Source organism: Podospora pseudocomata, assembly GCF_035222375.1.
Source record: "Podospora pseudocomata strain CBS 415.72m chromosome 1 map unlocalized CBS415.72m_1, whole genome shotgun sequence".
NCBI lineage: Eukaryota > Fungi > Ascomycota > Sordariomycetes > Sordariales > Podosporaceae > Podospora > Podospora pseudocomata.
Window position 1 is genome coordinate 3,659,980 of NW_026946363.1, and position 26,858 is coordinate 3,686,837.

General features: G+C 52.7%; 8 protein-coding genes across 8 annotated transcripts; 7 read left to right on the forward strand and 1 right to left on the reverse strand.

Moving 5' to 3' along the window:
* Positions 1-488: 488 nt before the first annotated feature.
* Positions 489-1,018, forward strand: QC762_0012260 (uncharacterized protein; the record flags this gene model as incomplete). Its single annotated transcript, XM_062882940.1, has 3 exons — positions 489-675; positions 719-873; positions 971-1,018. 3 exons carry the CDS (start codon positions 489-491, stop codon positions 1,016-1,018), a joined length of 390 nt encoding a protein of 129 aa, XP_062748754.1.
* Positions 1,019-1,070: 52 nt separating this feature from the next.
* On the forward strand, positions 1,071-2,258 carry SFT2 (Protein transport protein sft2; the record flags this gene model as incomplete). Its single annotated transcript, XM_062885794.1, has 4 exons — positions 1,071-1,293; positions 1,532-1,655; positions 1,724-1,874; positions 1,936-2,258. The coding sequence occupies 4 exons, from the start codon at positions 1,071-1,073 to the stop codon at positions 2,086-2,088; spliced, it is 651 nt and encodes a 216-aa protein (XP_062748755.1). The 3' UTR covers positions 2,089-2,258.
* Positions 2,259-4,180: 1,922 nt separating this feature from the next.
* On the forward strand, positions 4,181-8,269 carry QC762_113700 (uncharacterized protein; the record flags this gene model as incomplete). The annotated part of the gene is made up of 3 exons (XM_062885793.1): positions 4,181-4,422; positions 4,532-6,601; positions 6,662-8,269. The coding sequence occupies exons 2-3, from the start codon at positions 5,324-5,326 to the stop codon at positions 8,267-8,269; spliced, it is 2,886 nt and encodes a 961-aa protein (XP_062748756.1). The 5' UTR covers positions 4,181-4,422; positions 4,532-5,323.
* Positions 8,270-9,987: 1,718 nt separating this feature from the next.
* On the forward strand, positions 9,988-10,527 carry INO4 (Transcription factor; the record flags this gene model as incomplete). The annotated part of the gene is made up of 2 exons (XM_062885792.1): positions 9,988-10,168; positions 10,238-10,527. 2 exons carry the CDS (start codon positions 9,988-9,990, stop codon positions 10,525-10,527), a joined length of 471 nt encoding a protein of 156 aa, XP_062748757.1.
* A 1,838-nt stretch (positions 10,528-12,365) lies between these two features.
* On the forward strand, positions 12,366-14,573 carry QC762_113690 (uncharacterized protein; the record flags this gene model as incomplete). Its single annotated transcript, XM_062885791.1, has 1 exon — positions 12,366-14,573. One exon carries the CDS (start codon positions 12,366-12,368, stop codon positions 14,571-14,573), a length of 2,208 nt encoding a protein of 735 aa, XP_062748758.1.
* Positions 14,574-16,025: 1,452 nt separating this feature from the next.
* Positions 16,026-19,022, reverse strand: PRP16 (DEAH-box RNA helicase prp16; the record flags this gene model as incomplete). Its single annotated transcript, XM_062885790.1, has 1 exon — positions 16,026-19,022. One exon carries the CDS (start codon positions 19,020-19,022, stop codon positions 16,026-16,028), a length of 2,997 nt encoding a protein of 998 aa, XP_062748759.1.
* A 196-nt stretch (positions 19,023-19,218) lies between these two features.
* On the forward strand, positions 19,219-21,091 carry PWP1 (rRNA-processing protein). The gene is made up of 2 exons (XM_062885789.1): positions 19,219-19,532; positions 19,586-21,091. The coding sequence occupies exons 1-2, from the start codon at positions 19,300-19,302 to the stop codon at positions 20,988-20,990; spliced, it is 1,638 nt and encodes a 545-aa protein (XP_062748760.1). The 5' UTR covers positions 19,219-19,299; the 3' UTR covers positions 20,991-21,091.
* A 3,518-nt stretch (positions 21,092-24,609) lies between these two features.
* On the forward strand, positions 24,610-25,584 carry QC762_113660 (uncharacterized protein; the record flags this gene model as incomplete). Its single annotated transcript, XM_062885788.1, has 1 exon — positions 24,610-25,584. One exon carries the CDS (start codon positions 24,610-24,612, stop codon positions 25,582-25,584), a length of 975 nt encoding a protein of 324 aa, XP_062748761.1.
* Between the last annotated feature and the right edge of the window lie 1,274 nt (positions 25,585-26,858).

The following is a 26,858-nucleotide window of genomic DNA, read 5'->3' on the forward strand; positions in this document are numbered from 1 at the left end:
GACATGGAAGATTCTCACATTTCATATTATACACTGTCGGCGTGTTAAAAGGCTGGCTTGTACTCTGAAGCATGTGACAGGCCAAGCAAAATGGATCGATTCTTCTACCAAGCAAAACGTCTGCTCGTTGAGAGGAAAAACACCTTGTTCCGCTGCCCACCTTACCTGCCACCCCAGAAACGAGAACCAAGCTTGGTGCATTCAGTAACGATGTTGGCCAAATAGATAGGTAGGATTTATCATGTTTCTGCAAACTAGGCTACCTGTAGACGAGCTCATGCCTATGCTGCGCCTCCCCATGCAGCGTCATGCTGATGCGATCCGACTTGTCACGACGGATGATGGCGGGTGGGTGGAGGTTGGTGGGATGGAGCTCTTAGGTTGGGCTGGTGACGGAATAAAAAAGAATGCAGCCTTTTGACCCCCCCATCTCTCCTCCCTGCAAGCCTTTGCATGCAACCTCTCAAGTGGTCACGGACCACTTTTCAATGTCCAGATCGGCCAACCAGAGACTAAGGAATAGTGGACCCACCTTGGCATCAACGACTTCCCATGAACGCTTCACTCCATCTGGGAACCAGACCAACCCTACCTATGTCTACCTAATCCCGTACCCACGCGCAACGCCCACGTACACCCCAGACGATTTGAGAATCAGATGCTTCACGGCCAGAGGTTTAATATTTGATATTTTTGTGGCGCATAACTAACGAACGAGGCGCCCAGTTCGATAACCGGCGACGACGGGCGCAACCCCAGCTTGTCCAACAGCCAGATTCCAGAATCCCATCCCATCCCACCCACACCCACTTGGGCGAGCGGTCCATTATCACGAATCATCTGAGCATCGCTTCAGATCATCGGTTACAACCCGTATGCACGCCGCATGACTGTCAAATCAAGTCTCGAGACAACCTTGAACTAATCATGCGGCTTCATAGGAACATTATCTCTGTCAGATTGTCCACAGTCCTGCTTTCCATCTGCCGCGCGCCGCGGCTACCACTTGTCGCCCTAGAGAAGGACCTTGACAAATCTTGGAAAGTGGGATCCGATAACGGCTACGAAACATGGCTTCGTCGTCGTTCCGCAATTCTATCAACTCACTTGGATGGGCGCGTCGCGACACCGACCTCCCAGTTCACACTTCTCGACAAACCGGTCTCTTCTCGTCGCTTCAGTCGTTAAATCCGTTTGGTGGCCGGGGTTATGTTCAACTTCCAACAACCGAGGGCCCCGGGGCTCCCTTACCAGCACCCAGTCGTCGCGAGGAGGAGGAGGGGTGGTTTGCATGTAGGTCGACTCAGGTCTTTCTTTTCCGTATCAGCGGACAACAAATTGGGGCAACCCGTTGGCTGTGTATTTCCAACACCCTCCATAACCCCCGTTACCCCTGCGTCGAGGCATACGTGCACCCCCCTTTGTGTGCGCATGTCTTGGCCAGAGGCGCTCAGCGCATGTTTGCGAGCTCGTATTTTACCTGTTATCACTTCACGTGCTGAATAATGTGTGCTGACCTGGAATGGCATAGTGAGCCGATGGGACCGACTCTTGATATTTGCTGCTTGCAATATTGCCGCGCTAGTCTGCTTCGTTCTTGTTATTGCTCTCTTTCCGGCCCTGAGTCTTGCAAGACCACGTAAGCTCATGCTCTTGTAAGTGGACCTTTTCGGATATGTCGGGTTGGTATGCATAGTGGTCATCTTGCTTACAACAATAACAGGTGGACACTGGGCTCTATTCTCTTCCTTTCCTCCTTCGCCGCTGTTATGGGTCCATGGGCATACGTGCAGCACTTGACTTCGACGCCGAGGCTGCCCTTCACTGCTGCCTACTTTGGCTCCTTGGGGTTGACCATTTACTTTTCGATCGGTGTAAGTCGCCTATTGAGACGCCTGCACAGCTCACCATTACTGACTTGTACATCGGCTGCAGCTCCAAAGTACAATCCTCACGATATTGTCAGGCCTTATTCAACTTGGTTGCCTAATCTGGTATCTGGTCAGCTACTTTCCCATGGGATCGAGCGGCCTTCGCCTTGTGAGCAGTTTTGGTGCGCGCAGAGCCGCGACTTGGATGACCGGGTAGAAAAAGGCGTTAGCCATGCGATGTATCAGACACCCCTTGTTGTTGGATTTTTTAATTGCTGCTGAGGTTCTCATCCTCGGGTTGTATGAATAATAGACGTATGATATTATTGGATTATTGTTGACGTTATCGGTTATGTATGAGGCGACGTCCTGCTTAATCTTGACCAAACGCTTTCCTGATGGTCACACAGCTCCCATGCCTACCTTGTGAGGACGATGACGGATAATAAAGGGCGGCCTCGGTAATCAGGATATGTGGATAAGCGGGAGCTGCCCGGTGTTTGCGGGGAGGTGACAGAGAGTACCCGTAATTATCTCCACGTTTAGCCGATAGAACATGACGCTTGGCTGGTTCTTGGTGTTCCATTTCTTACCGACCTTGAACCTGGACTCTTTTGGGATCTCTCGCTTCCTGTAAGACCGAAGGCATCACCGCAGCAGTCAGAAGCCAAGGACCAGCACTGAATCCTTGGAGACTACGACCGTTGCGCAAGGCTTCCACCGTCGCCATCAAAAGAGGAATGCTTCCCTCAGACCCAACCGGGTATGTTTGAGTTGTCAACGCATTCGTGGCTTTTCCAGGAGGCGGCGAATCCTCCACCAATATGAAGATGGCCTTTCACATGCGAAGAAAGCCATGCCATCACAGAGATAAGGCAATTTTGCTCCCAGCCTGCTTTTTCATCTCTGCCTCTGTCGTTCAAAGAGGCCCAATGGGAACGCCATACAATATTATACTATCAAACGTGTTAGATACCAGGTTGCCTGTCCTTCCGCCGTAAGTGGACTGGGCCTGGCTTCTCGCTTCGGCCCACCTCCGCAGCTCCACGAATTGGCGGCACCGGCCGGTAATGGCTTTGCCCGCTCGGGAGCCTGTACGCAATGAATGCGATGAAACCTTCCAAACTTGTGTTCGCTCTGCCGCACCGGGACTTATCAAGATAGCGGTAGCAGTCGAGATTACAAAGCGACCACCTCTAGATTGTCCAATGTGAAGTGATAGGCAATAGCATACAATTCAGACACAGAAGGACGTTCGTCGTGAGAGGGTCTAGCGTAGGTCTTGACCGTTTAACCCCGCCTTCCTAATCAGGTTGGTGAGTGCAGTAGCGCGGCTTGTCTCTGTAAGCCGTTGTGACTCTTATTTTCCTGGCCATCATGATTTGATCAACACGAACCGGCCAGCTGCAATCAAAAGCTGGTACTGAGGGAACAGAAACCTGCCCCTCCGTTGTGTCACTTGCTCAGTTTCCCCTGAGCCTGGTTTGCGGGATCAAAACAAACCCCTTGGTCATTTTGAGCAGAGCTTGCTCAGAACGACATCTCATTGCAACATTCCTATATACCGCCACGCTGTGGGTAAACTACCACCTAAAACAGAGCGGAAGGAGAAATGCCACCGCAAAGTGACTTTTATATACCATTAGCAATTGAAACCCTCGGCATAGAGGGAGATGGTGCTGCCTGATAAAAGTGCAAAAAAGAAACAAGCCGGGCCATGCCAGCAGCTCGCATGTGTATTGGATCATAATGAGCTGCTGGAAGACACCAAGATTTTGGTACAATGCAGACGGCCCTGTACGAATATATTGACATTTACCCCAGCGCTGCTCAAAGGACAAGAGTCAGAGCATTCACTCAGGACTGGGGCATACCCCAGAGTCGGCCAGGTTCCCCTCATTCGCAAGAGCCAGCATCATCAAATGTTACCGCTTCCCCAGATCGGACGGATCGGTGGGATGCCTGTTTTTGACAAAATGGAGGTCTGATTGAAAAGATGAATAGATAGATTGCCAGAGACCGCCAATTATACTGATATAAAGAACGAGACACCCGGGCCACAGAGACAAGAGAACAATTCCTAAAAGACGGAAATCTTTAAGCAACAAGCCAAGAAAAAGAAAAAAGACAGGGTCCCACTCAAAAGGCAGAGCGACGATGCAGACTGTCAGTGACTGTTCATGACTGACATGAAACTAAGCAACAATAATAAAAGTGGGACGATGAGCAACTAGCAGGTGTCCTGTCTGTCATTCCATCCACAGGTGTATAAGCCGGAGCTGGAGCAATGAAAAGTAGTCAAGAGAGTGCTGGAAACCGCTATTCACTCACTGGGCTTATCGCAGTTCGGATGGGAGCAAGCTTCAGCGATAGGGGGAGCATCTGGAGCAGGCGTAATTCTAATAATACTGCTGATTGTTGCTGTGAACCTATTTTAACGGAGTTTTTCTTCACCTTTCCCACCCGACTCACTGTTGCAGTCGCCGACTTATATTCGCGCAACCCCGCTGCTCCCAGGGCCTACCTGTAGCCCACTCAAAACAACCTTGAGGTAAGTACCTGCTCTAAGCTCAGCCATCTCCACCACTCTTTTTTTTTTGCGGCAGTCTGGGTCCCGAAAAAATTTATTCCCACACAAATCTTCTCTAACCTTTTGCCAGGCGAAGCACGACTCTCTTGTTTCCCCTCGGCACCTTTTTTCTTTTTCTCCCTTTCCCCCTACGACCCGTACTTTATTCCGGACACCCTCCTCAAGCCCTGGTGCACGTAACCTAACCCCAATCCCAGAGTCGAGTTGGTTATTAGGGCTTTTGTCTTCGGTCCTCCGCGGATCCAAAAGTTTGTTCGGCATTTTCACCAACAACAATCACCTGCGAAAAGCACCTCACCCGGCCCTGATTGCACACCAAGCACAACATCCTCAATCCAGCACATTGTCGGTGGCATATACCCCCACCTCCTTCCCATCCGGCACTCGATCTCCGGCGTCTGCTTCGTTAACCGTCTCCCTTCCCTCGAGAGACACATTGCTGCATACCCCGCCGTCCGATTTTCTCGACGCCGCTAGTGTTGCTTCGACCGAGCCAGGTTAAAAAAAAAATCTGTACTCGCAAACTTTATTCACTTGACAAGCCGACCGGCCTGTTCATTTGTGACCTGTCTCCTTGGGAACCTTGGAGTAGCTGTCACCGTTAGAGCACCCGGACTGGTCCATCTTTGACCTCCGTCAAGAACTTGAGCTTGCCTCTCTCCCTTTCCCTTGTCACCGTCACCGCAAGTCGACAGAAAGAAGGGTCATTTTATTGGATAACCGCACATATTGTCGGTTGGCCAGTCTTAATTGACCAAAGTACGGCAGGAGAACAGCTTGCTGTCGCTGCTGTTGCGCAGTCGGGATCATTCCGACATCTCACTTGATCGAGACAGGCCCACCCCGATCATCACCAATCAACATGTCTTCAGCGGCCTTTTCCTATGCCCAGGCCGCTCGGGGCCAAGCTCCTACACAGCCTAACACACAGGTGGCGTCGAGCCCCGCGCCATCAACAGTTGACTCCAATGTCAAGGACGATGTATCAACTGGCAACTCGTCCGTGACTGCCCCTTCTGTCACCTCCAACATTGCCCTGGACGCCGAGCAGAGCATCCAGCCAGATTCCGAGAATGGGACAGCCAAGGTCTCTGCCGACACTGCCTCGCAGACTACCCCAACACCCACGGTTGTGCCGACAGCCGACATCGAGGAGAAGAAGGAGCAGGGGAGCGCCAACGTCAACTCACAGCAGCAGCAGTCAGATGCGAGAAGTTCGAGGTCAGCCAGCAGGACATCCAGGAGGAATGACAATGGAGAGAACAAGAAGGGACGCAAGGGCAAAAAGTCGCGGGGTCAGGATAAGGAGGCCGAGCAGCAAGAGGAGGCTGCCGAGAAGCAGGCCGAGAAGCCTGTGTACACAGAAGCCGCCATTCCTTCTGTCAATCCTTGGTTGAAGCGTGCCGAGGGACTCCAGTCCAAGACTCAGACTGCCTCAACGGCTGATGCTGCCGAAACCAAGACTTCTGAGGCTGCTGAGGCTCAGCCTGTGGTGAACGGTGTCAATGGAGACAAAGCTGCCCACAAGAAGCAACCAGATTCCCGGGCTGCTGAACAGGCCCCCCGCAGAAACGCCCCCCGAGGTGCTCGTGCCAACGAGAAGGAGGAGAAGACTTCGGTGACGTTGCCATCGGTCGCTGATGCTTCTGCCTGGCCGGAACCCAAGGCCACTGCTGCTGCCGTCAAGGAGCAGCAACCCACTCGCAAGTCAGTTGAGAAGACTGAGAGCTCAGCAAAGGAGGGCCAAGATGAGGCGGCTCCTAAGAAGAAAGACTGGAAGAAGCTCGAGATCAACCACTCTGTCGTTTTTGAGACACAGCTGCCTACTTCTCGCAGCTCGAAACCCCGCGGTGGAGCTCGCGGTGGTCGTGAGTCTGGTTCCATGCGGGGCAACCTCAATGGTTCCGCTACATCACCTGCTGCCGCTGGTCCTGCTGCCGAGAAGGCTGTCCCAGCCGGAGGTGTTCCTGGTCCTCGTGCCACCGCTCGGCCCCGTGAGGGCAGTCTGCCAGCTCGCTCCGCTGGGCAGAACCAGACCACCTCACCTACCAAGCGTGGCTCCGTTGATGCCAGTGCTCAGGACCAGCAGAAGCCTGCTGCTTCTGCTAGTAATGAACAACCCCGTGAGAAGACCCAATCGGTAAGTTTACCTCGAATCTACTTGTGCTTTGCCCTTCCAGGCACTAATTCGCTCCTGCAGTCATCCAGAAGATATACCAGGGACATCCGCACCGAGAACGGCCAGCTGAGTACTGAGGGTGGATCAACCCCAGTTCGTCCTTTTCCCCAGGAACGGGTCAACGGCTTCCACCCCAAGGACGGTGCTCATGGCAATGTCAATGGACACCATTACCCTGTTCGCGAGAACCGTCCAGAGCGCGGTCGCGGTGGCTATCGGGGCCGTGGCGGCCACAATGGTGCTGGCGCTCATGTTACCGGGTCTGCAGGCTTCCAGGTCAACGGACATTATCCCACACAGAACGGGTTCCATGGCCACTCGCACTCTCGTCAAGCACACTCTGCCCAGAGCCCCCCGCCGTTCAATGGCCAGTTTTCCCAAACTTTCCCCAACCAGGGCAGGGGCCGCGGCAAATGGAACGGGGCGAACCAACATAGCCCTCGTGGCAACCACATGAGCGCTGGTTATCCTCCCAAGTCGGCCAATCCCGTACATGATTTCCAGGCCCCAGTCTACCCGCCTGTCATGTACCCGTATGGCCCTGAGGCTATGATCAAGAACCAGGTAGAGTTCTACTTTTCCCTCGACAACTTGTGCAAAGACTACTTCTTGCGCAAGATGATGGATGGGCAGGGATTTGTGCGCCTTGAGGCCATTGCCAACTTCCCCCGTGTGCAGCAGCTGACTACAGACCTCAACGTCCTGCGCTACGCTTGCTTGCACCTGGAGAATGTCGAGTTCGTCGTTGGTGATGACAATATTGAGAGGCTCCGGTCTGGCGACGCCAGAAGGGCTACTTTCATTCTGCCTGAAGACCAACGTGAGCCTGCTTCCAGGCATGATGGGCCTGCCAATTTCCGGGTCATGAACAGTCAAAACCCTTATGCCTCCTTTGGCGCCATGGCTCCGCCTATGATGGGCTACTCTCAGTACCCTGACGGACACATGTACCAGCCTGAATTTATGCCCAGAGCTCACAACGAGTTCGCTGTCAACGGCAATGGTGCGGTGAACGGTTATCATCACTACCCCCATGATTCCCAGCTTTCCGCTGGTGTTCCTGCGTTTGCCCCCCCAGAGGAGCCTGTGTCTCTGGAGAGCATGACCAAGTTCTCAGACTCCCATGTTGATAATCTTATCATTGTCCTGGGTGCCAAGGATAGCGAAGAGACTGCTGCTGCTGTCGCAGGTTATGTTGCCAACGGTAACACCCAGGACGGCTCTGAGCCTACCATTGTGTGGATCCAGGAGACTCAACCTGAGAAGCACGAGCGTCAACCATACCACGAAATCCGCAAGACTGCTCTCGAACGCCGCCAAGGGGCTCAGGCCGGTGAGGTTCCAGAGGAGATGCAGAACCTCTACCGCTTCTGGTCAGAGTTTCTCCTTAGCAATTTCAACGCCAGAGTGTATGAGGAGTTCAGAAACTTGGCTTTTGAGGATGCCTCCAGCTCAGTTCCCGCGACTGCCGGGCTCAAGACCCTTCTTGGCTTTTATGACAAGCTCTTGTTGGACACGTCTGTCCCCAAGCCATGGCCGAGCCATCGGGCGTTCCCTCTTGTTCTGACCGAACACCTTCAGGCGGCCAAGGATCTCGATCAGAAGACACAGCCTCACGTTGCCATCTAGATCTGAGCACCAGGTGCTCCTGAGCAAGGCGTTTTGGTTGTTTGATACTTGTCAAAACAGCACTTTGGAAGGGATCTTCTGTCTATTTTTCAGCGTCCCGAAATTTCTGGCAGGTTGCAGCCATCAAAGTGTCAACTCGAAAAGTCAACATGATCACTTGATGGGACGGTTGCTTCACGCTGCATTTTTCGAACGTGGTAATTCACTCCATCTTTCAGCAGTGTCCTTTTCAGCATCGCCAGGTGCTATTCAGTTCTCGGCTTTATTTGTTATGGGGTCTTCTTTCAGCGAGGGGGTAGGTTGAGGAAAAGTGGTTAAAAAGAATCCTTTTATCTTGGCGAAAATGTCGTTCATGACCCGGCCTGAATGGATCCCGGTCGAGCACGATCGGTTGGCGATGAAGTGTTGACAATGAGGACGGCTGTATTCTCGTCTACACGATGCCATTGAGACGCCCTGTCAGCGGGTTCTATATTCCTCGAGGCAGGCCTTTGCATTTCGCCATTTTGGGATCGGTTCTATCTTTGGGAAACTTGGGAAGGGGTCTGGGCGTTAATGTGAAGATGGGGCAGGAGACGATGGGTGTTTTTGACGTTTTTGTTCTGGGAGCAGAGCCAGGGGAAACAAAATAATTTTCTTCTTATGCATTGCGATTGGTCGCAAATTTTGCGTTTCTTATCCATGAGCTCGCAGCATGTTTCGGGGCGTTCATTTCTGTTTCGGATTGGTCGGGGTGCTTTTTCGGAAAACACCAGAAAAAAAAAGACGAAAACTAGATTGAGCATTTGGGGCGGCTGCTGCAGATATCGGCAACCTCTTCTATTGTTGTTGCGAGAGTTTCTTTTGTGCCTGGCACAAGCCGGAGGAGGAAGGATGGTTCTTGATGAGAAGATGGTTTTAGACTTGGCCTTCTGGTTTCTTTTCGACTTTTTTCCTTCCACCGACTCAGCGACATTGCGACTTCTCTCAGTTTTCTTCGGCAAGACAAAAGTGTTGGTTGCGTATTGTAACAATGTATAAATAGCAGAAGAGAAGAAAAAAAAGGACCAAAAAAATCAAAAGCGTTACTTTTGTATATATTGTATATTTATATATTTGTATTTATCTATAACTGTTCGGGGTGATGTATGGAGGGAATGAATGTACTTGAAGAAGACATTTTGATATCTTCCAGGCCATCATTGTCTTGGTGAAGGGGGGTTCGGATGGAGAAAAGTGGGGCAAGCTACTTGAGAACTTAAACGTTGCCATTAAGCCTTTCTTTTGTCTGTCACGCGCCCATCTGCATCTCTCTGCCTTTACAAGACCAGCAAGCCTCCCAAAGTATCACTGTTGAAATTGAGCTTTACCAGTTCGAATTCATTCTGACCCTGGGTAAGCCGACTGTCTGCACATGTGAAAGTGTGTATATGGCTAATACTGGCTCACAGACTGTTAGTCAACCGTTTCATCGGTGATCACATGCCAATAATTGCTTCAAGACCGTGAAAGAGGAGCGGCATCATCACCCTCAACAGCACAAGATCAATCACCGACACGCACGACGTATATACAGAGGGTGTTTTAGTCCAAGCCCGTTTGATATTATCACGCCTTATTTGAGCGTTGCACATTCATCAAGCAAATTGGTTGCAGCGATCACACTCACACACACACACACAACCAGAATCACCAACTCGGCCAAACACATACCGCAAAGAGAGTGCGAGCAAAAAAGGATGGCAAGCTCAAACCACCACCACCACAACCACCCTCACAATTCGTACCCCAACAGCGCAGCCAGCCAGTCCCAAACACCAATATCCCCCCCGGGCCTGAACGGCGGCGGCGGTGGTGGTGAGGATGGGGACAAGCCCCGGCTGACAAAGGAGCAGAAAAAGACTAATCACATCCAGTCTGGTATGTTCTCCTCTCTCTTTCTCTTTCTCTCCCCCCCGACTTTTTTGTTGACGGAAGGGGGGAAAACAGAACAAAAACGGCGGCTTGCTATTCGCCAGGCGTATGATGATTTGTGCACGCAGGTTCCTGGGCTGGAGGGGCAGGCGAGGTCAGAGGGGGTGGTGCTGAATGGGGTTGTGGGTTATGTCAGGAAGCTGATGCTGGAGAGGCAGAGGATGATTGCCGAATGTGAGGCTAGGAGGTTGGAGGTTCCGGCTGGGGTGAGGGAAGGGTTGGCAAACATGCCGGTTGGGTTTTTGGACGAGGGGGAAGTGGGGAGGGATGGGAGTGGGAGTGTTAGTCCTGGGAAGGGGAGTTAAGGGGGGAGGGAGTGATGGGTGGATGGGTGGATGGGTTGGGAGAGTTATAGGATAGAGGTGGAAGTGTTGGTTTTTTGTGTATATTTGTTGGGGGTATGAGTTGATGGTATTGATGGGTTGAAGGCGTTTGGAAAGCGGAGATATCTTCGGTTGGTTTCATAAGGAGGAGTCAATAATTCTAGATGATGTTTCTCCCGCTTGGGAGGTAGCGATTAGTTGCAATAGAATTGACAATGATTTTCAAGATGAGGATTAGCTTTCATGGCTTTGGGGTCTAGCTACTCTGTACAATAGTTATTTGTGAGTTTTTGCCAAGGACTAAACACCCACAATCGTCCCTCCTGGCATTATCGAAGGACCCTCCTCGGCTTCACCGTCCGCAATGACATCATAAGACCCCTCCAAAACTCAACGTCAACATCAGTTCGACCAGGGTCAAGGAAAAGTCAAGTTGAAATAACCACAGCCTAATTGTGCCTGACAGCTTTCGTCTAGAGTAGCGGAAAAAGATGAGCCTATCGAAGAGAGGGAAATGAGGCACTACAGCAGAAACGGCTCACGCCAGTATGATACAGCAGTTAATATTACAAGGTATAGCCGCTTGTGACCAGCTGCTCACGAGGCGAGTGAGTATTGGCCACTGCGCCACATGAGCACTGCGTCATCGCTTCAGAACTGTGGCAGGGAACGGCAATTTTCTGGAGCACTACTTACTGTTTGGGCTTGGTTTTACGCCCGACACGAGCGGAGATAGCGGAGTAGTGGGCATCTCCTTTGCAAGCTACGGACGTGAGCGAGCTGTCGCTGTTCGCTCCTTCGGGGTCCTCGGGAGGGGGGACAATCTTCCCGAGTCTGTGGTGTTGGATTTACAAACAAACCATTGCTGGGATGATCGATCATTCCTGAAGCGATCAAAATCTAAAAGAGAACAAGGGAGAAACAGTGTAACACATGTGTGGGAGGGAGGACAACGTGTAGTCTTTATATCTGCCGTTTAATAGGGAATATGCCTAGCAGGTGTTGATGGTGGTCAGTGCCCTGGGCCTGGTGTCACTGAGCACCAGCAACAAAGATTCCAAATTTGGATCCCATGCTTCAACTGAGGTCGACTTCTGGGCGTTCATCTGATGTTTGCAAAACCAGGATGTGGTTTGTTTTCTGTACCAGAGATGGGAACGACAGTGATACAGCATCGATAGCTACAGCGGCGGTACAGGATATTGGCGAGGAGCGAGGCGCCCTCATCTATTCGTGTACTCTGACGCCAACAGGCCAACCTGCGAGGCCCCCCGAACGTCTCAGTTTCAAGAGAACAGCAACCAGCAGTAGCGCTCGCCCGGCCAATACGACAACGCCGCCCACCATGGAGCCTTGCCTTGGTTCCGCTGCGGGCCCAACACCAGTAACAGGAGATCAGCGGCCAGGCCGATGCCCATCAGGCCTCCCAACCCTTCGACGATCTTCTTTTCCGTCACCTGTCATCACAGAGCCTCACCCAAGACAAGTTGGCGGCTTCCTAGTCTCTTTCCCATCTCCAGCTTCCTCACCGCAACAAGATTCTTTGAAAGACACCAACAACGATCAGGCGTTGCTTGCAAATTACCTACCGCTTACTTGAGAGCTGCAGCTGCATCTGCATGACTGGTTCCTCCCACCAACACCGCCGCCGATAGAACCCCTCGAACGAACCCCTCCCTACCCTGGAAAAATTGCCCCGCTCTCTTCGCGATCCTTCTACAACACACTCCCAGCCCCCCTCTGACTCTTGCTTTGCAGCATCTCAGCACACAAACTTTAGCTTTTCTCCAATCCAGCAAGGAGAAACAACGACTCAACTGATGGCCAGCTACAACGACCCCTACGACATCCCCACGAGGGAGCGCACAACCCGGCGCTACTACCGGGAAGAGCGCCGTGAGGACCCTCGGGCTTATGACACCCGCGACAGCTATCTCAATGTCCAGTCTTCGCGCGACCTGGTACCGCGGGCCCGCGAGGACAGCGATCTCTCTGTAGAAGAGATCCGTCGTGACTTCCCTCCTCCCGGCTACTCAACCCGTGATTTGCGCCGCGCCCGCTCTGCCGAACCTGGACAGTACGACGACTATGACGACCGCCGGTCTCACTACAGCCGCTATGATGACCGCAGCGCTTACGGTCATGAGCATGACCGCCGGTCTCTGAGGAGGACAGACAGCTACTACGAGGAACAGCACAAGAAGAAGGTCCGCATGCTGTCGAAGCAGGAGCAAATCATTGCTGCTATCAGCGGAGCTGCCATCGCTATCGGTGGTAAGGAGCTGTATGACCGCCGCGAGGCCAACCAGGCCGGCACTCCCGAAGTGCAGCGCAACATTCTGGCTTCTGTCGCCCTCGGAGCTGCAGGCGCTCTTGCGGGATACCAGGGGACTGAGTTCTACAACAAGAAGAAGGAGAAGGAAGAGAAAAAGATCTTGGCTCACCGAGGTTATTATTCGGACGATGACGGAGAAAGCGCAAAAGAGAAGAAGGGCCACAAGAACTTCCTCGAGAGCGCTCTCGCTGCTGCGGGCTTGGGTGGTGCCGTCAAGGCTCTGACCGGCAAGGACAAGGACAAGGACGACAAGTCTGACACCAGGAGCCGTCGTGATACCAGCCGTTCAAGATCGAGATCGAGGTCTAGGTCCCGGTCTACCTCTCGCTCTCGGGGTGAGAAGGGCAAGGGTGAAGGCGCCAACAAGATCCAAAAGGCAGCTATGGCCTCGCTCATTGCCGGTGCCACCGAAGCTTTCCGCATTTCCAAGCAGCCCGGTTCATGGAAGGGCGAGAAGGCTAAGCGCGTCTTTACTGCTGCCGCCGGTGCTGCCACACTCGACGCTGCTCAGGATACTGAGAAGGCCGGCAGCAAGCTCGGCTTGGCTGAGGCCGTCATGGGTGGTCTGCTCGGCAACCGCGTCATCAACGGTTCCAAAAAGAACATCGAGATGGATGAGAAGACAGGCCGATCGCGATCGAGATCTCGCCGGCGTTCCAAGAGTGGCGACAGCCAGAGTGGAGGTGGTGTGAGCGGTCTGGCCGCTCTTGCCACAGCTGGCTTGGGCGCCTTTGCCGGCAAGAAGATCATGGACAGCCATGAGCGGTCCAAATCTCGTGGCCGGAGCGCCGATTCATACGACAGCCGTGATGGCGATCGTCGCCGCAGCAGGAGCCGCAGCGTTGTCGACTCGGCCCGCCGAAAGATGGCCAAGATCGGCCTCGGTAATGGTCCCGATGACGACGACAGGGATCGTCGCAGAGACCGTAGCCGCGACCGTGACTACAGCCGCAGCCGGAGCCATGACCGTGGACACCGGGACGACCATGACGACCGCTCTTCGCGCCGCCACAGAGATGACGACAGAGACTACGACAAACGGCGCCGCGATTCAGACTATGACGACACCCGTTCCCACCGCAGCGGTGGAGGACGTGATCGTTCACGCCGCCGGGGACACTCGCTATCAGATGACGATTTAGGGGATTCAGATGATGACAAGAGACGTGGAAGCAAGATGAGAGGTAAGCAAATTCTCACCACCGGCCTGGCTGCCGTGGCGACCATCCACGCAGCCCACAGTGTCTATTCGAGCATGGAGAAGCGAAATCTACGACACAAGGCGGTCAAAGACGGAAGACTGAGTGAAGAGCAAGCCAAGAAGATGAAGAAGAAGGCCCTGCTGCAAGATGCGGCGGCGGTGGGCATTGCTGCTCTCGGTGTCAAGGGTGCCCTTCACGAGATCAAGGAAGCCCGCGAGCTGAAGCACGAGCTGCACGAGTGGAAGGAGGAGAGGGCAGAGAGACGCAAACGACGGCTTGAGAGGCAGCTGGAGATGGTTCACGGAGATGTCAACAGTGGTAGCGGTGGCAGCGATAGGGGTGGCGGTGACAGGCAGGTGGGAAGGCACAGGGCAGATAACTGGTCTTCCCCGAACCCTCCACGGACAGAGCGGTACTATGGCGAAGGACCTCGGTATTCTGATGGAAACCCATACGCCGCCCTGCCTCCACCTCCATACGACAGGAGGTGAGGGGTCGTGACGACTTATCACCATTCTTTGGATGTCACTTGTCCTACGACTCTGGCAACTATCCGTCCTACCCGCCGTGCCTCACGGCCAGCCCATGGTTTTGGGAACACACACACACACACACACACACACACACACACACACACACACACACACACACACACACACACACACACACACAGACACTGTTTGCGCACCATAAAAACCCCAGCCTCATATTAAACAAAGCTTCTTAATGTCTTGTTTCCGTCAACGAATCCGTGCCGCACAATTACACGCACACAAAACCTGCCACCCAACACCAGCCCCGAGCCGCCGCCGCTATTCACCCACAACGCCGCCACCGCCGCACAAGCTTACGGGGTCGTCATCTCAACCACCTCTCAAATTCTCTCACCCCCTTCTGTCACACCTCATCAGCAGCAGGGTCAGTGCTCTCGGATACTAGATCTCGAGGAGCTCTGCGGTTGCAAATGGTTAATGGCGGGCTGCTCTTTACGACATGATGACTTTTGTTTTGCTTTTCTATTTCCTTTCTGTTCAAACACACAAATCCAAAAACTTACTTAAAGAGCATGTTCTAATTAATCTTTTTCTTCTGTGACAGATCACCGCCGTTAAACGGCATATCACGGCCAACCTCGATCCAGCCCAGCCCAGACCAACCAACATCAAACCCACCTTCCAGCTTTTTTTCTTTGTTTGACCCGCTCACATTATCCTGGTCGAACAGCAGGGTGGCAGAGTGGGGGGATTACCCAAAACCGGGGGAGTATCGTTTGTGCTTCGCTGCTGTGCGTGTTGCTGTTGTGCAACATGGCACTTGAGTATATGCGGTATCTGGTGATCTACAGTTCGGGTTTACTCGGGTGTTAGGATAGGGTAACGAAATGGTATCACGACCAAGTTTTCTTATCTCTCTCTTCTGTTTATGCCTTATGATCTAGACGGATTTGTTTTTTGGATGGGGGGAAGATAGGGAGGATACTTTTTGGAACACACTGGGTTGGTGATACCTTGGTATGTTTGTTTGGTTTTTGGCTGGTCTTACTCTCTTTCCTTCCTTTCCTGGGAGGCATGGATCTGATGGATGATTGAACGAGATGATGAAATGAGAATGAGGTGATGAGCAATGAATGGTATTTAGGAGGTGGAGGTAGAGGGGGATATATACGTACGGGCGGGTTTGTTGCCTTGTCTTTTTCCATGTCATTTTTTTCCAGTTTTTGGATTTTATGATGTTTTCCTTTTTGGTAGTTTGAGCTTTTGTTCTTGATGCTTATGATGATTATGAAATGTCAAAAAAATGGATGGATTAAAGGTGCTTTTTGGTATTTTCCACGCTTGTGATGATGGTTGATTTTCATGCTATGTAAATGCGTCTGTATACTTCCCTCCTTTATGCCAACCACCTTTCCACTTCTCACAAATCATTTCCGGGTATCGGTGCTCTCAAAACCCCCTCCCAGCCCTCTTCCTCACGGGCTTCACTACCGCCCCCGACGTGACTGTCTTTTTATCTTTACTCTTCCCCGCCGGACCAGCCTTCTTCACCAGCTTCAGCTCCTCCTCGGCCTGCACCTCCTCCTCATGCCTCTTCTTATCCGCCGCCATCTGCGCCTCAATCTCCATCTTCTTGTTAAACTCGGTCTCCGTGATCCTCTTCTCCCTAGCCGAATACCCCTTCTCCTTGACCGAATAAAACACCCCGCCCAGCTCGGCCAGCCAGTGAGGATCCACCGACGTGACCGTAGACATGTACTCCTTCGACGTCAGGATCAGCTCATGATAAATGACATAATCCGGCAAGAACCCCAGCCCATAAAGCGCGCTCGTCGGGTGGAGCTGGACCGTCACTGACGTTCGCAAATTAATGTACTCGCCTATGCCCTTGACTTTGGCCGCCTGATGGTAATACCCCGAGCAGATGCACTTCCGGATCACGTCCCAGTCCGTCCCGCAGCTCACCATTTCCATCTGCTGCATCTTCATGATATCCAGCAGCTGGTCCCGGACCTCTTTCGCGCGGCGGAGGGACTTGGAGTGCAAAAAGTGCTGGACGCACCACCGGTCGCTGTACCCGTTTGCTTTCCACTGCGTGTAGACGTGGAGATAGGTCAGGTGGTCTGATTCTGGCACGAAGAACTTCTCCCGTGCGGTGTCGGATTCCTCCTGGCGTTCTTTAGGTCGGAAGAAGACGTTGGGGACGGAGAGCATCGAGACGATGGTGACCATCTCTTCGCTGCAGCCATATTGCTCCGACATGATCAGAAGTTTGGCGAGGGAGGGGTCCATGGGGAAGGCGTTCATCTTCCGTCCCAGGTCGGTCAGCTCGCCGAGGTTGTCCAGGGCTCCCAGCGCCCACAGGTCGAACAGGGAGGTCGTGATGGTGTCTTGGGGTGGGGGGTCCATAAAGTCAAAGTCGAGCAGGTCTTTGACGCCGAGGGACTTGAGGAGCAAGACTGTGTTGCTCAGGTTGGTTCTTTGAATCTCGGGGATTGTGGAGATGTACATCTCGTCTTTGAAGGCCTTTTCGGTGAAAAGACGGTAGGCCTGTCCGGGGCCGGTTCGCCCGGCACGACCGGAACGCTGCGATGCGTTTGCTTGCGAGATGGGGGTGATTTGTAGCGTGTCCATACCCATTCGTGGGTTGTACACTTTGAGCTTCGAGTACCCTGCGTCAACCACATACATGATACCATCGACCGTCAAACTGGTCTCGGCAATGTTGGTAGCCACGATACATTTCCGAACACCCGGGGCAGCTCGGTCGAAAATCTTGGCCTGCAAATCTGCCGGCATTTGACTGTAAATGGGGAGGATGCTGAGCTTTGGAGGATCGTTGAGCGCATCCAGGCGTTCACGGACAAGCTCACACGTTACCTCGATATCTTCCTGGCCCGTCATGAATACCAGAATATCGCCTGCTGGTTTGCCCACATGAATCGCCAGGACCTGCTGCACGGCCGCATCCACGTAGTCCTCAACAGGTGACCGGTGAAACATGACATCAACGGGGAATGTTCGGCCCGGGATCGTGAACTCGGGAGCTCCGCCGTAAAAGTCGGAGAAGCGTTTGGAGTTCATCGTGGCCGAAGTCACGATCAGTTTCAGATCGCGGCGTCTCTGAAGAATCTTTTTGAACAAGCCCATGAGAACGTCGGTATTGAGCGCTCTTTCGTGGGCTTCATCCATGATGACGCACGAGTATCGATCAAGGTCCGGCTCATTCAGAGATTCTCGAAGCAACACACCATCTGTCATGTACTTGATAACCGTCTCTTTGCTGGTGCAGTCCTCGAAACGAATCGCATAGCCCACTGTACTCCCGAGTTTTACTTCCATTTCCTCAGCCACACGTTTGGCAACACTCATTGCTGCTACTCTTCGGGGTTGTGTGCACCCAATCATACCAAACTTGCCGTAGCCATCTTCATACAGAAACTGGGCCAGCTGTGTCGTTTTGCCAGAGCCTGTTTCTCCGACCACAATGACCACTTGGTTGTCTCGAATTACCCGTAGCAAATCTTCGCGAACAGCAAACGCTGGAAGATACTCCCGTTGTTCTTTCAAGGATTTGCTTTGACTGAAGTTGCTTGCGCCCTCCGACTTCTTCATATGTTCGCTGAATTTGTTCGAGTTTTGCGCCTTTCCAGATTCCTCACTCGCGATGGGAAGGGCGCTGTCGGTGTCCTCTTCTTTCACCCCCATCAAGTTACCCAGCGCAGTTCCTGCCACCTTTGTTGCCTCCTGAGCCTGTTTTGCGCGTTCTCTCTGCGTGCGCCTTTCCTTCACAACGCGACTCCCTTTCCTGCTGAAGACAGCCATATCACTTTGGGCATCTCGAACGGCAGGAATGGGCTCCAATTGCTTCGTAAAGACAGTTCGTCCGTCCAAGAACGGCGGTCGTAGGTCATGCACGAGAAGATGAACGCGGGTCCCTTCTTGGTCGTCCTCAAAATCGCGTCCCATATCTCTTCGTTGCGCCACACCGGATGTGAGCATTCTGTTGGTCTCCCACGCATCCACATCCTTTTGTTTCTGCAACCGTCGCGCGTTCATGCCGCTGCGCGAAAAGTTGGCGCCCTTTTTCTCTATCAAGGCGGCCTCCCTTTCCTGCGCTGCCCAGCCTGCCTCATCGCCGAATGGATTATGGGTGTCGTCGCCAAACGTGTGTCCACCCAAGTCATCGTCACCACCATACCAGTCGCGGTCGAGAGCGTTGATGGCATCTTGGTCGTCGACGCCCTCTGCTGGGCCGTCAAACTCTCGTTGCTTTGGTGTGGATGCGCCAGCCAATCTTGAGCCGGCGCGCGGTGTAGAGCTTCTCGAGTTGAAGCGGTTTTGGGGGCGGGATGGGATGTCGCTGAATCGATCGTCGTTACGCAGTGGGTTGAAGTCCAGCTTCCTCCGCTTGTTCGAGCGGTCATCTTCGTAGTCGCGGCCCATATTTACTGTTATTAACAAAAATGTATGCTGGATGGAAGTTGTTTTGTTGACTTTAGAGTTCAAGCTTTCCACAGGTTGAGTTGACGTGCAACGAATTGCGGAGCTCTCCAAGAACCCCTGTCCCACCACCACAGCGCAAGTTCCCGATAAGATAAGCCCCGCTGTCGGTCCCACTAAAAAGTTGAACTGAGGACATCCAACTTGTGAAATTTTGCGCCAGCAACATTTGGGACCACTCCAGCATCATCTTCCCTGGTCGTCTACTGCAGCTTTCACCATGGCGTCTATGATTACTACTACTGCCTGGGTGCCCCGGGGCTTTGCGGCACCGTTCCCCAACAAGTACAAGTTTGACGAGGAAGAATATGAGCGCATCGCTGCTCTCGCCAAGCTGCAGCTTGATGATGCTGAGGAGGATCTGGCCGAAGCACAAGAGGCCGAGAAGAAGGGGTCAGAAAAGTCCGACAAGAAGAAGGCTGAAAGGGAAACCAAGGATGATGACGCTTCAGAGTATGTGTCCCTGGGATTTCATGGGTGTGCGCTTTCTAATAGTTTGAATTTAGCATCGAGATCGACGATGATCTGAAAGAATACGACCTCGAGCACTACGACGACACAGATGAGGAGGCCGGCGAGGGGCAGTCCATGGGCATGTTCGGCAATGTCAAGTCGCTCGCTTACTACGAATCGAACAAGGAGGACCCGTACATCACACTTGACCCTGGCGCTGACGAGGACGACGAAGAGCGTGAGGATCTGCAAATTCTGGCTACCGATAACCTTCTGCTCGCCGCCAAGATCGAGGACGAACTTGCCCACCTTGAGGTCTATGTCTACGAAGATGCTGCCGATAATCTCTACGTACATCACGATATCATGCTTCCTGCGATTCCACTGTGCGTCGAGTGGCTGGACTGCCCAGTAAACAAAGCAGGTGTCGATAAGGACTCGGCCGCCAACTTTGTCGCTATTGGGACATTCGACCCCGATATCGAGATTTGGGACTTGGATACCATCGACTGCATGTACCCAAACGCTATTCTGGGACAGGGCGCCAATCCCGAGGAGGAAACAAAAAAAAAGAAGAAAAAGAAGTCGAAGAAGGCCAACGATGAATACCACGTTGATGCTGTGCTGGCGCTTGCTGCAAACAGGAAACATCGCAACCTCCTTGCTTCAGGTTCAGCAGACAAGACCATCAAACTCTGGGATCTTCACACAGCCAAGTGCGTCAAGTCGTACAGCTACCATACCGACAAGGTCTGCTCGCTCGCCTGGCACGGCGTTGAGTCCACGGTGCTGTTGAGTGGCAGTTATGATCGCACAGCTGCCATTGCCGACATGCGCGCGCCTGGGGAGCAGCCAATGAGAGTCGGTGTAGAAAGCGACATCGAGACTGTCAGGTGGGATCCTCATGACCCCAACTTCTTCTATGTGTCGACTGAGAACGGTATTGTCCATTACTTCGACGCCCGCAAGGCCACCAAGGATCCTTCCGCCAGCAGCTCCGTCTGGAAGCTCCAGGCCCACGACGAGTCTGTTTCATCTTTTGACCTGAACCCGGTTATTCCAGGGTTCATGGTGACTGGTTCGACCGACAAGACCGTCAAGATTTGGGACATCACCGCTGCAGGTCCATCGCTTGTTGTCTCTCGCGATTTTGACGTTGGCAAGGTCTTCTCGACGGCTTTCGCTCCTGACCGTGAGGTCGCCTTCAGAGTTTCCATTGCCGGCAGCAACGGCAACGTCTCTGTGTGGGACACCAGCACCAACGCCGGCGTCCGCAAGGCCTTTGCCCAAAAGGTGCCAAATCTTCCCACTCGGGAGGATGGTGCTGAGGACAGGCTGGTTGCGGTCAACAATGATGAGGAGGAGGAGAGCAGCAGTGATGAGGGCGAGGAAGATGATGAGGATGATGATTCTGAGGAGGATTCGGATGAGGACGGAGACTCCATGGACGAGGATTAAGTTGGCCGGGAGTAGCTGAAGGATACCCATCTTGTCATACTATTGATAAAATTCCGAGCCAATTTATGACAGTGTTATGTGATCCGTGAGGTCGATAAGAACCCATAACCAGGAGTGTTGTCTCAGGCCTAAGAATTGCGGAGGAAAATGACGATACGCTGCATATGCCGACCTCAAGCTAACGGATGCAGACAGGTGCTAAGACCACTACCTCAGAAGTAAGAAAGTGTCTCTGGACACGAAGCTGACCGTCAGCCTTGCAGCATCATGTTTTGAACATGCAAGCCGCATGTTTTTTTTCTCGACAACGCGGACACGGAGCGACACATGTTTCATGAGCGGAGATGTTTATGCTGATGGCTCGGCGATCAACGATCCCCCGGGACCGGCAAATCTTCCTAGCGATAGCATTGACAAGAGTGGGACTGGAGTTCTGATCAATCTTGACGGCGGCTTTCCTCAGTCCAAAATTAGTCCATGGACGTTTGAGGCTCAGAGCCCATGGGCGTTTTGGGCAGACAGTTTCATATCACGAGAAGCTATCCCAGGATGGTGGTAAGATGTTTGCTCATGCTTCACGTAACTACCAACAGCCCAAACAAGTGTTGACAAACCTTGGCGATGGATTTGTACAAGCAGCAGGCATCTCGGGCGTTGTCTTACACCGCGGCATGAACACCCAAGTGGGATGCGCTGGCCCCTCCGTCAAGCACTAACGACTCCAGTTCTTGGAAGCGGCCGGTGAGCTCCGAGTCTTCCAGAACAGAACAAACTGTTGAGCTGGTGAAGCTCTGGGCACCGAGGCTGTTCGTCATCCAGGTCCACGCCAAGTACTGGATCAACCAATCAGGGCTCACCGTCATCTTAAACACACACGGGCCGTCTAAAATCTTCAAAATACCAAAGTCAACAGCCTTTTTTCGAGCAAATAAATCGATCTTTCTCAATCCGAATAGCGATTTTATACTATATGCGCTTCTCTCCCAGTTTAAACCGTATTTTTACGTTTAAAACCGATAGAGTTACAACTCTTGGCCTTCGAAAGTGCGCAAGTGTTTGATGACTTGTTAGTGGGGACCGTCGACCTAGATAACGACCGCCGGGCACCAAGTCCACAGCACATCGAGGAAACCCACACGCACGCGCTTCGAGCGGATCCCAAGGAAGCCCAGGCGCTTGGTTCGGCTTTTGGTTGTCAATCTGGAGCTGGCTGACGAACTGACAAGAGAACCTGACAGGCTGACTGCAACACTGTCACTGGTGATTGATCGAAGAGAACCGAACCATCAGCCGCGCGGTCGGGCGCGCATCTCACACAGCAGCAGCAGGTGCGGAGTGTTGAAGAAGTCCCCTGTGCTCAGGAAGTTTCATCGAGAATGGAAGGGGAATAGAGAACATTGGACCAATCATATGGCATGAATCAACATCTTAGCTTCGTTTCAAATGCAGGAACGGGGTTGATCTTCAGGGCTCGAGTGGAGGGACACCAGTGCCATGCCCTGGCGCAAAAGAAATGTTCGGAGTGAGGTTTTTCACCCCTGATACAGAAGAGAACCCACGGACGGTGATGCGCCTTGGACCAATCAGCACTTGAAGATGGACTGCGGGATGCGCAAAACCCCCCGAGCACATCACGCATCCCTCTGTTGCTTTTTGCTCCTTCAGAGTTGGCCTCGGAAACAAGAATCGACTGTTTTTGCTACATTGCTGTAGAAGTAGCACCAGAGTGTGCTATTTTGGAACAGCGTGGACGGGCGGCCTGCAAGGACAACTGTCAAACACGCATTTCTGTAACTGTGGTTGATGGATGGGGGAGAATCCAACATGCAGGAACAAGCGACCCCGCGCAGGAGCAAACTGAGATGACCCTTGTCCCGGGCCCTTCATCGCCCAATCAAAGCGGGCCGCGATGCCAGCGTCAAGTGACTTGCAGCAACGCCAACCAGAACTGGTAACTGGCATCTTGTCGCTTCGACTGGCCTCAACGGTCTTGATTATCCCTCGTTTTCTTTTGATCGGGGCTCAACATTCAAACATACGCATGAATTCTCGCGGGAAGCGTACACAACAGCGGGAAACCGTTCATATATTGATTGGGGCATGTCGTCCTCCTTTGCCACGGTCCGGAGCATCGAGCTCAGAAAGGGGATGCACACTCCGGTCACCATGAGGTCAATCGAACCAATGGCATCCCAGGGCAGCCCTCCAAGCAGGGATCAGGTTTTAACCTTGGGCGGCGGGCTTGTGCAGTCTCCCCTTGCTGGGAAACGGCGCGCGACCAGCAGGCCAACCCAGCAAATCACCGGCCGTCCTAAATTCAGGATGTCACGGTCTCTTCTGCTCCGTACACTCTGCCGGCCCGGTCGAGAGGGCGAGTAGAGGCTTTTTCCACTGGGTGTGAAGAAGTGCCAACTGCCACTCTGAGCTGTCTGGCCGGGAGGGGAACCGGGAAAGAGCGCATTGGTATTGCTACGCAGAGGGTGACATAATCTCCTGCGTGATCCATCGTACTGGTACTTTGTGATCTGCAATGCGCAAGCAAAAAAAGCATTGCGCCACTCCCCCGTGCCCGTTTCCCCATGGGTTTGCCCTCACCTTCGATGTGCCGCTCGCGGCTCGTCCTTTATTGTTGTGCCTCCCCCCTCCAGGCTCACACCCTGCTTTTCTACTTTCAGTCATTCTGTAGACCCTTTGCGTCCCATCGCTCCTTGACGGACCAAAAAACTTTGACATCCTCAGAGATCCCCATCGCCGGCTCGCTTGGATACTCGAGGACACTTACACATTCCTTTTTTTACAAGACATTTCTTGCAGGACATTCATCCATCGCCCAACTCGCGCCGGTACACATCGCCCCCGAGATATTTCACTTCAGTTCTATACACTCCCTCGACGACATCACACAAAGGCCCAGGTCAGTCTGTCGTTACTTACCCAACATCACACGTGGACAACAAACACATTGCGTCGCCCTGCCTTTGTTGAAAACTTGAAGCCCCATCGAGGAGCCACGTTCCTTCTCGACTTGTTCTATTCAAACACGGCCTGGATCGCCGATTCTCCATTGTGCTGGATATAGCTACAACTTCCTTGTCAGGACACATCCACCTAGGATTTTCAGGTGTTTTGATCTCTACTCTGACCCGAAACCGCCCATTTCGCCGTGTATCGTCACCCGGACTCACTTCGGCTGCTTTGATAGGGTCACGGAGCCGAGCGTTGTAACCCTGGGATAGGAAGTTTGCAGAGAAAAACGGGCACAAGCTCTTCCCGGCGCAACGTCACACGCAAAACCGAATCACAAGACCATCTATCATTTGAGACCTCGTTCGCAAAACCACGCAATTGTTCAGGGAAGAGAGTTGTTAGGATCTGGAAGCGGGGCGTCTCTTCTCATCTTTCATTCCATCACTCAAAGCCTTTCTGCCACGAGCTTTACCCCTCAGGGCAGAAAGTCAAGTTTGACTCCTGGTCTTCGCCATTACCTACTATTTTTAGCCACCTGTCTGGTTGCTCTGAGTACGTTTATCTAGCTTGTTGAAGCCGAAGCAGGAAGGTGTCTAATATCGATCGATATAGATCGTTTTTCAGCTGAACAATCCCCTACACAACCGGCAAGATGTCTATCGCCAGGGCCTTCACGACCCGGCGGGTCAAGCAAAGCCTCCAGACATCTGACCTCAACGGTTCGCCACAACAGAGGAGTCTAAAGGGGTCGCTGGGATCTATTCGGCACAAGATCTCCAGTCCTGTCGAGCTGATTCACACCACCAACATGCTTTCTTATAACGCCCCAGATCTTCATCCTCTATCAGCCTCGTCGACAGGCTCGCACAGCAGATCTGATGACGATATGTCCGACAGTGCGCTCACCAACGGAACCACACCACCTACTAGCCCCGATGTTGAATCATCGCCAAAGAGGACGATGCAAAAGAGGGTGATGTCGCCAGAACCGAATCATCTCTCCGCTTACTTTACAGCCCCCGGTCAACCAATCGAGAAGCCATCCCTTCAAAAGGCAGCACCCATCATCCCACAACGGGCACACTCTCACTCCAAAAAGTCGCCAGCTGAGGTTGCCCGGCAAAGGTCAGCTTCTGGAGTATCACAACGTTCACAAGCATCAACAAACGCCAGCTACACTTTCTCTCGGTCCTCCTCCACCAGCACAGCCACCACCGCTACCTCGCAGAGTTCACTTCCCTTACACATGCAGCAGCACAAGTCAAAGAATTCAGCTGCCGCCGCCGCCGCCGCTGCTGACTTTGTCCGGATGGCCGCGCCACCTCTCACACACCGATATTACCCAGCACAACCACAACCCCAGCGACAACATAGAAAGGAGGTTTCCGTCTCTCAACATCCGTTCGGCCAGGAGCTCGCCCAGGTGTCGGAGATTGCGGAGGAGTATGGCCTCAAGGAGCAGATGAACGTGGTGGACGTGGAAGAGAAGGAGATGGTGGCCAAGGGGCTCAAAAAGTTCAATGCGAATGACTACCTGGGGGAGATTCAGGGGATGTTTGCCAACTTTTTTGGGGACGAGTCTGAGCCTGCGGTGCCAGCCAGCATGGCGGCTGCAGCTTGGATTTGAGGCCACATCTTTCGATTTTGGACAAAGCTTCTTCTCTCTTGTGTACATATTTTTGTCGCTTTCTTGTAGCCATTGAGGCTGTGCCTACTACGCCTGTAGGGAATAGGGAAACTGGGAATACCAATGGTTGGTTGGGTTTGGGGTGGGAAAATTTGGGGTTTTGGCATTGGACCAAAACTTGAAGAGGGGCTCGTTGTCTTGAGTAGGGGCAGTGTACATATCGGGGAGGCAAGGGGTTGATTTCCTTCTTTGGTTTTTTGGAAAGATTTACATCATCACAGGAGAGGTGGACTATATCTTTATTCCTTCTCTTAAAAGATGTAGTTGAGTTGGTCGGTTTGGTTTGGCTTTTGGCTGTTGGAAGTTTTTGCTATTGAGATTCCCCCTATATTTTTCTTCACTTTGGTTCTAGTGGTAGGAGAAACGAGAATGGTTGTGGATGTTGAATATTATATCCATTTGGAAGAGGTTTTTTGTTATTGCCTTGCATAAGGTGTTTGCTTGGTGAGGTGAGATAAGGTATGCGTAAGTTTGTCGCAGGCTGGGTTGGGCCGGCCGGGGAGGATGATGACCCGACCGATGTCTGCCGCCACCACCTACCATCCCAGGATGAACGGGCTGGCCTTGTCGCTCGGTCAAGGAATTTGGTTGACCGAGGGGATATCAAAATAGAAGAATGGGAGTACCCGTCGGGTCGGGTATGCACACACAAACTTCTTCTAGATGCATCGGGGAGCGTGGTGGCTGGCTGGTTGGATTTGTGGCTGGATGAGGGATGTTGTGTAAGTCTGGGAGAGGGGATGATCTATCGCGAGAATTCTGCATGCAAGACGGGGGAAATGGTAGAAATAGTATGTAGGGTGGTGGGAACGTTGTGAGGAGGATGGGGAGAGGTTGTTATCCGATCCGATCGGAGCCGATCATCAGTGGTTGTGATATTGTTGTTGACTACCTTGGACATGGCACAGCATGCTCTAGTTGGTGTTGGCAGGCGGGTGGCCCTTCACACTGCAGAGGGTAAGTCTGAAAGGGCGGCTTGCAGAGGGCTGAAACTCGGATTGTCGATGGCATGTGCGGTTGATGAGAGACGGGCAGTGGTGGGTCTATGCCCTTGGTGTCCCGATGTGGAGGCATCAGATCATTTTGTGTTACTATGATGATCTCCTGTCACGTACGCCTCGTTGATGATCGTTTCAGGAGCGGTAATCCCCTTCTGTTGTCTTGAGTGAAGTTATCGCCTGAAAAGCCACTGGAAGTGAACCCAATCTCAAGTC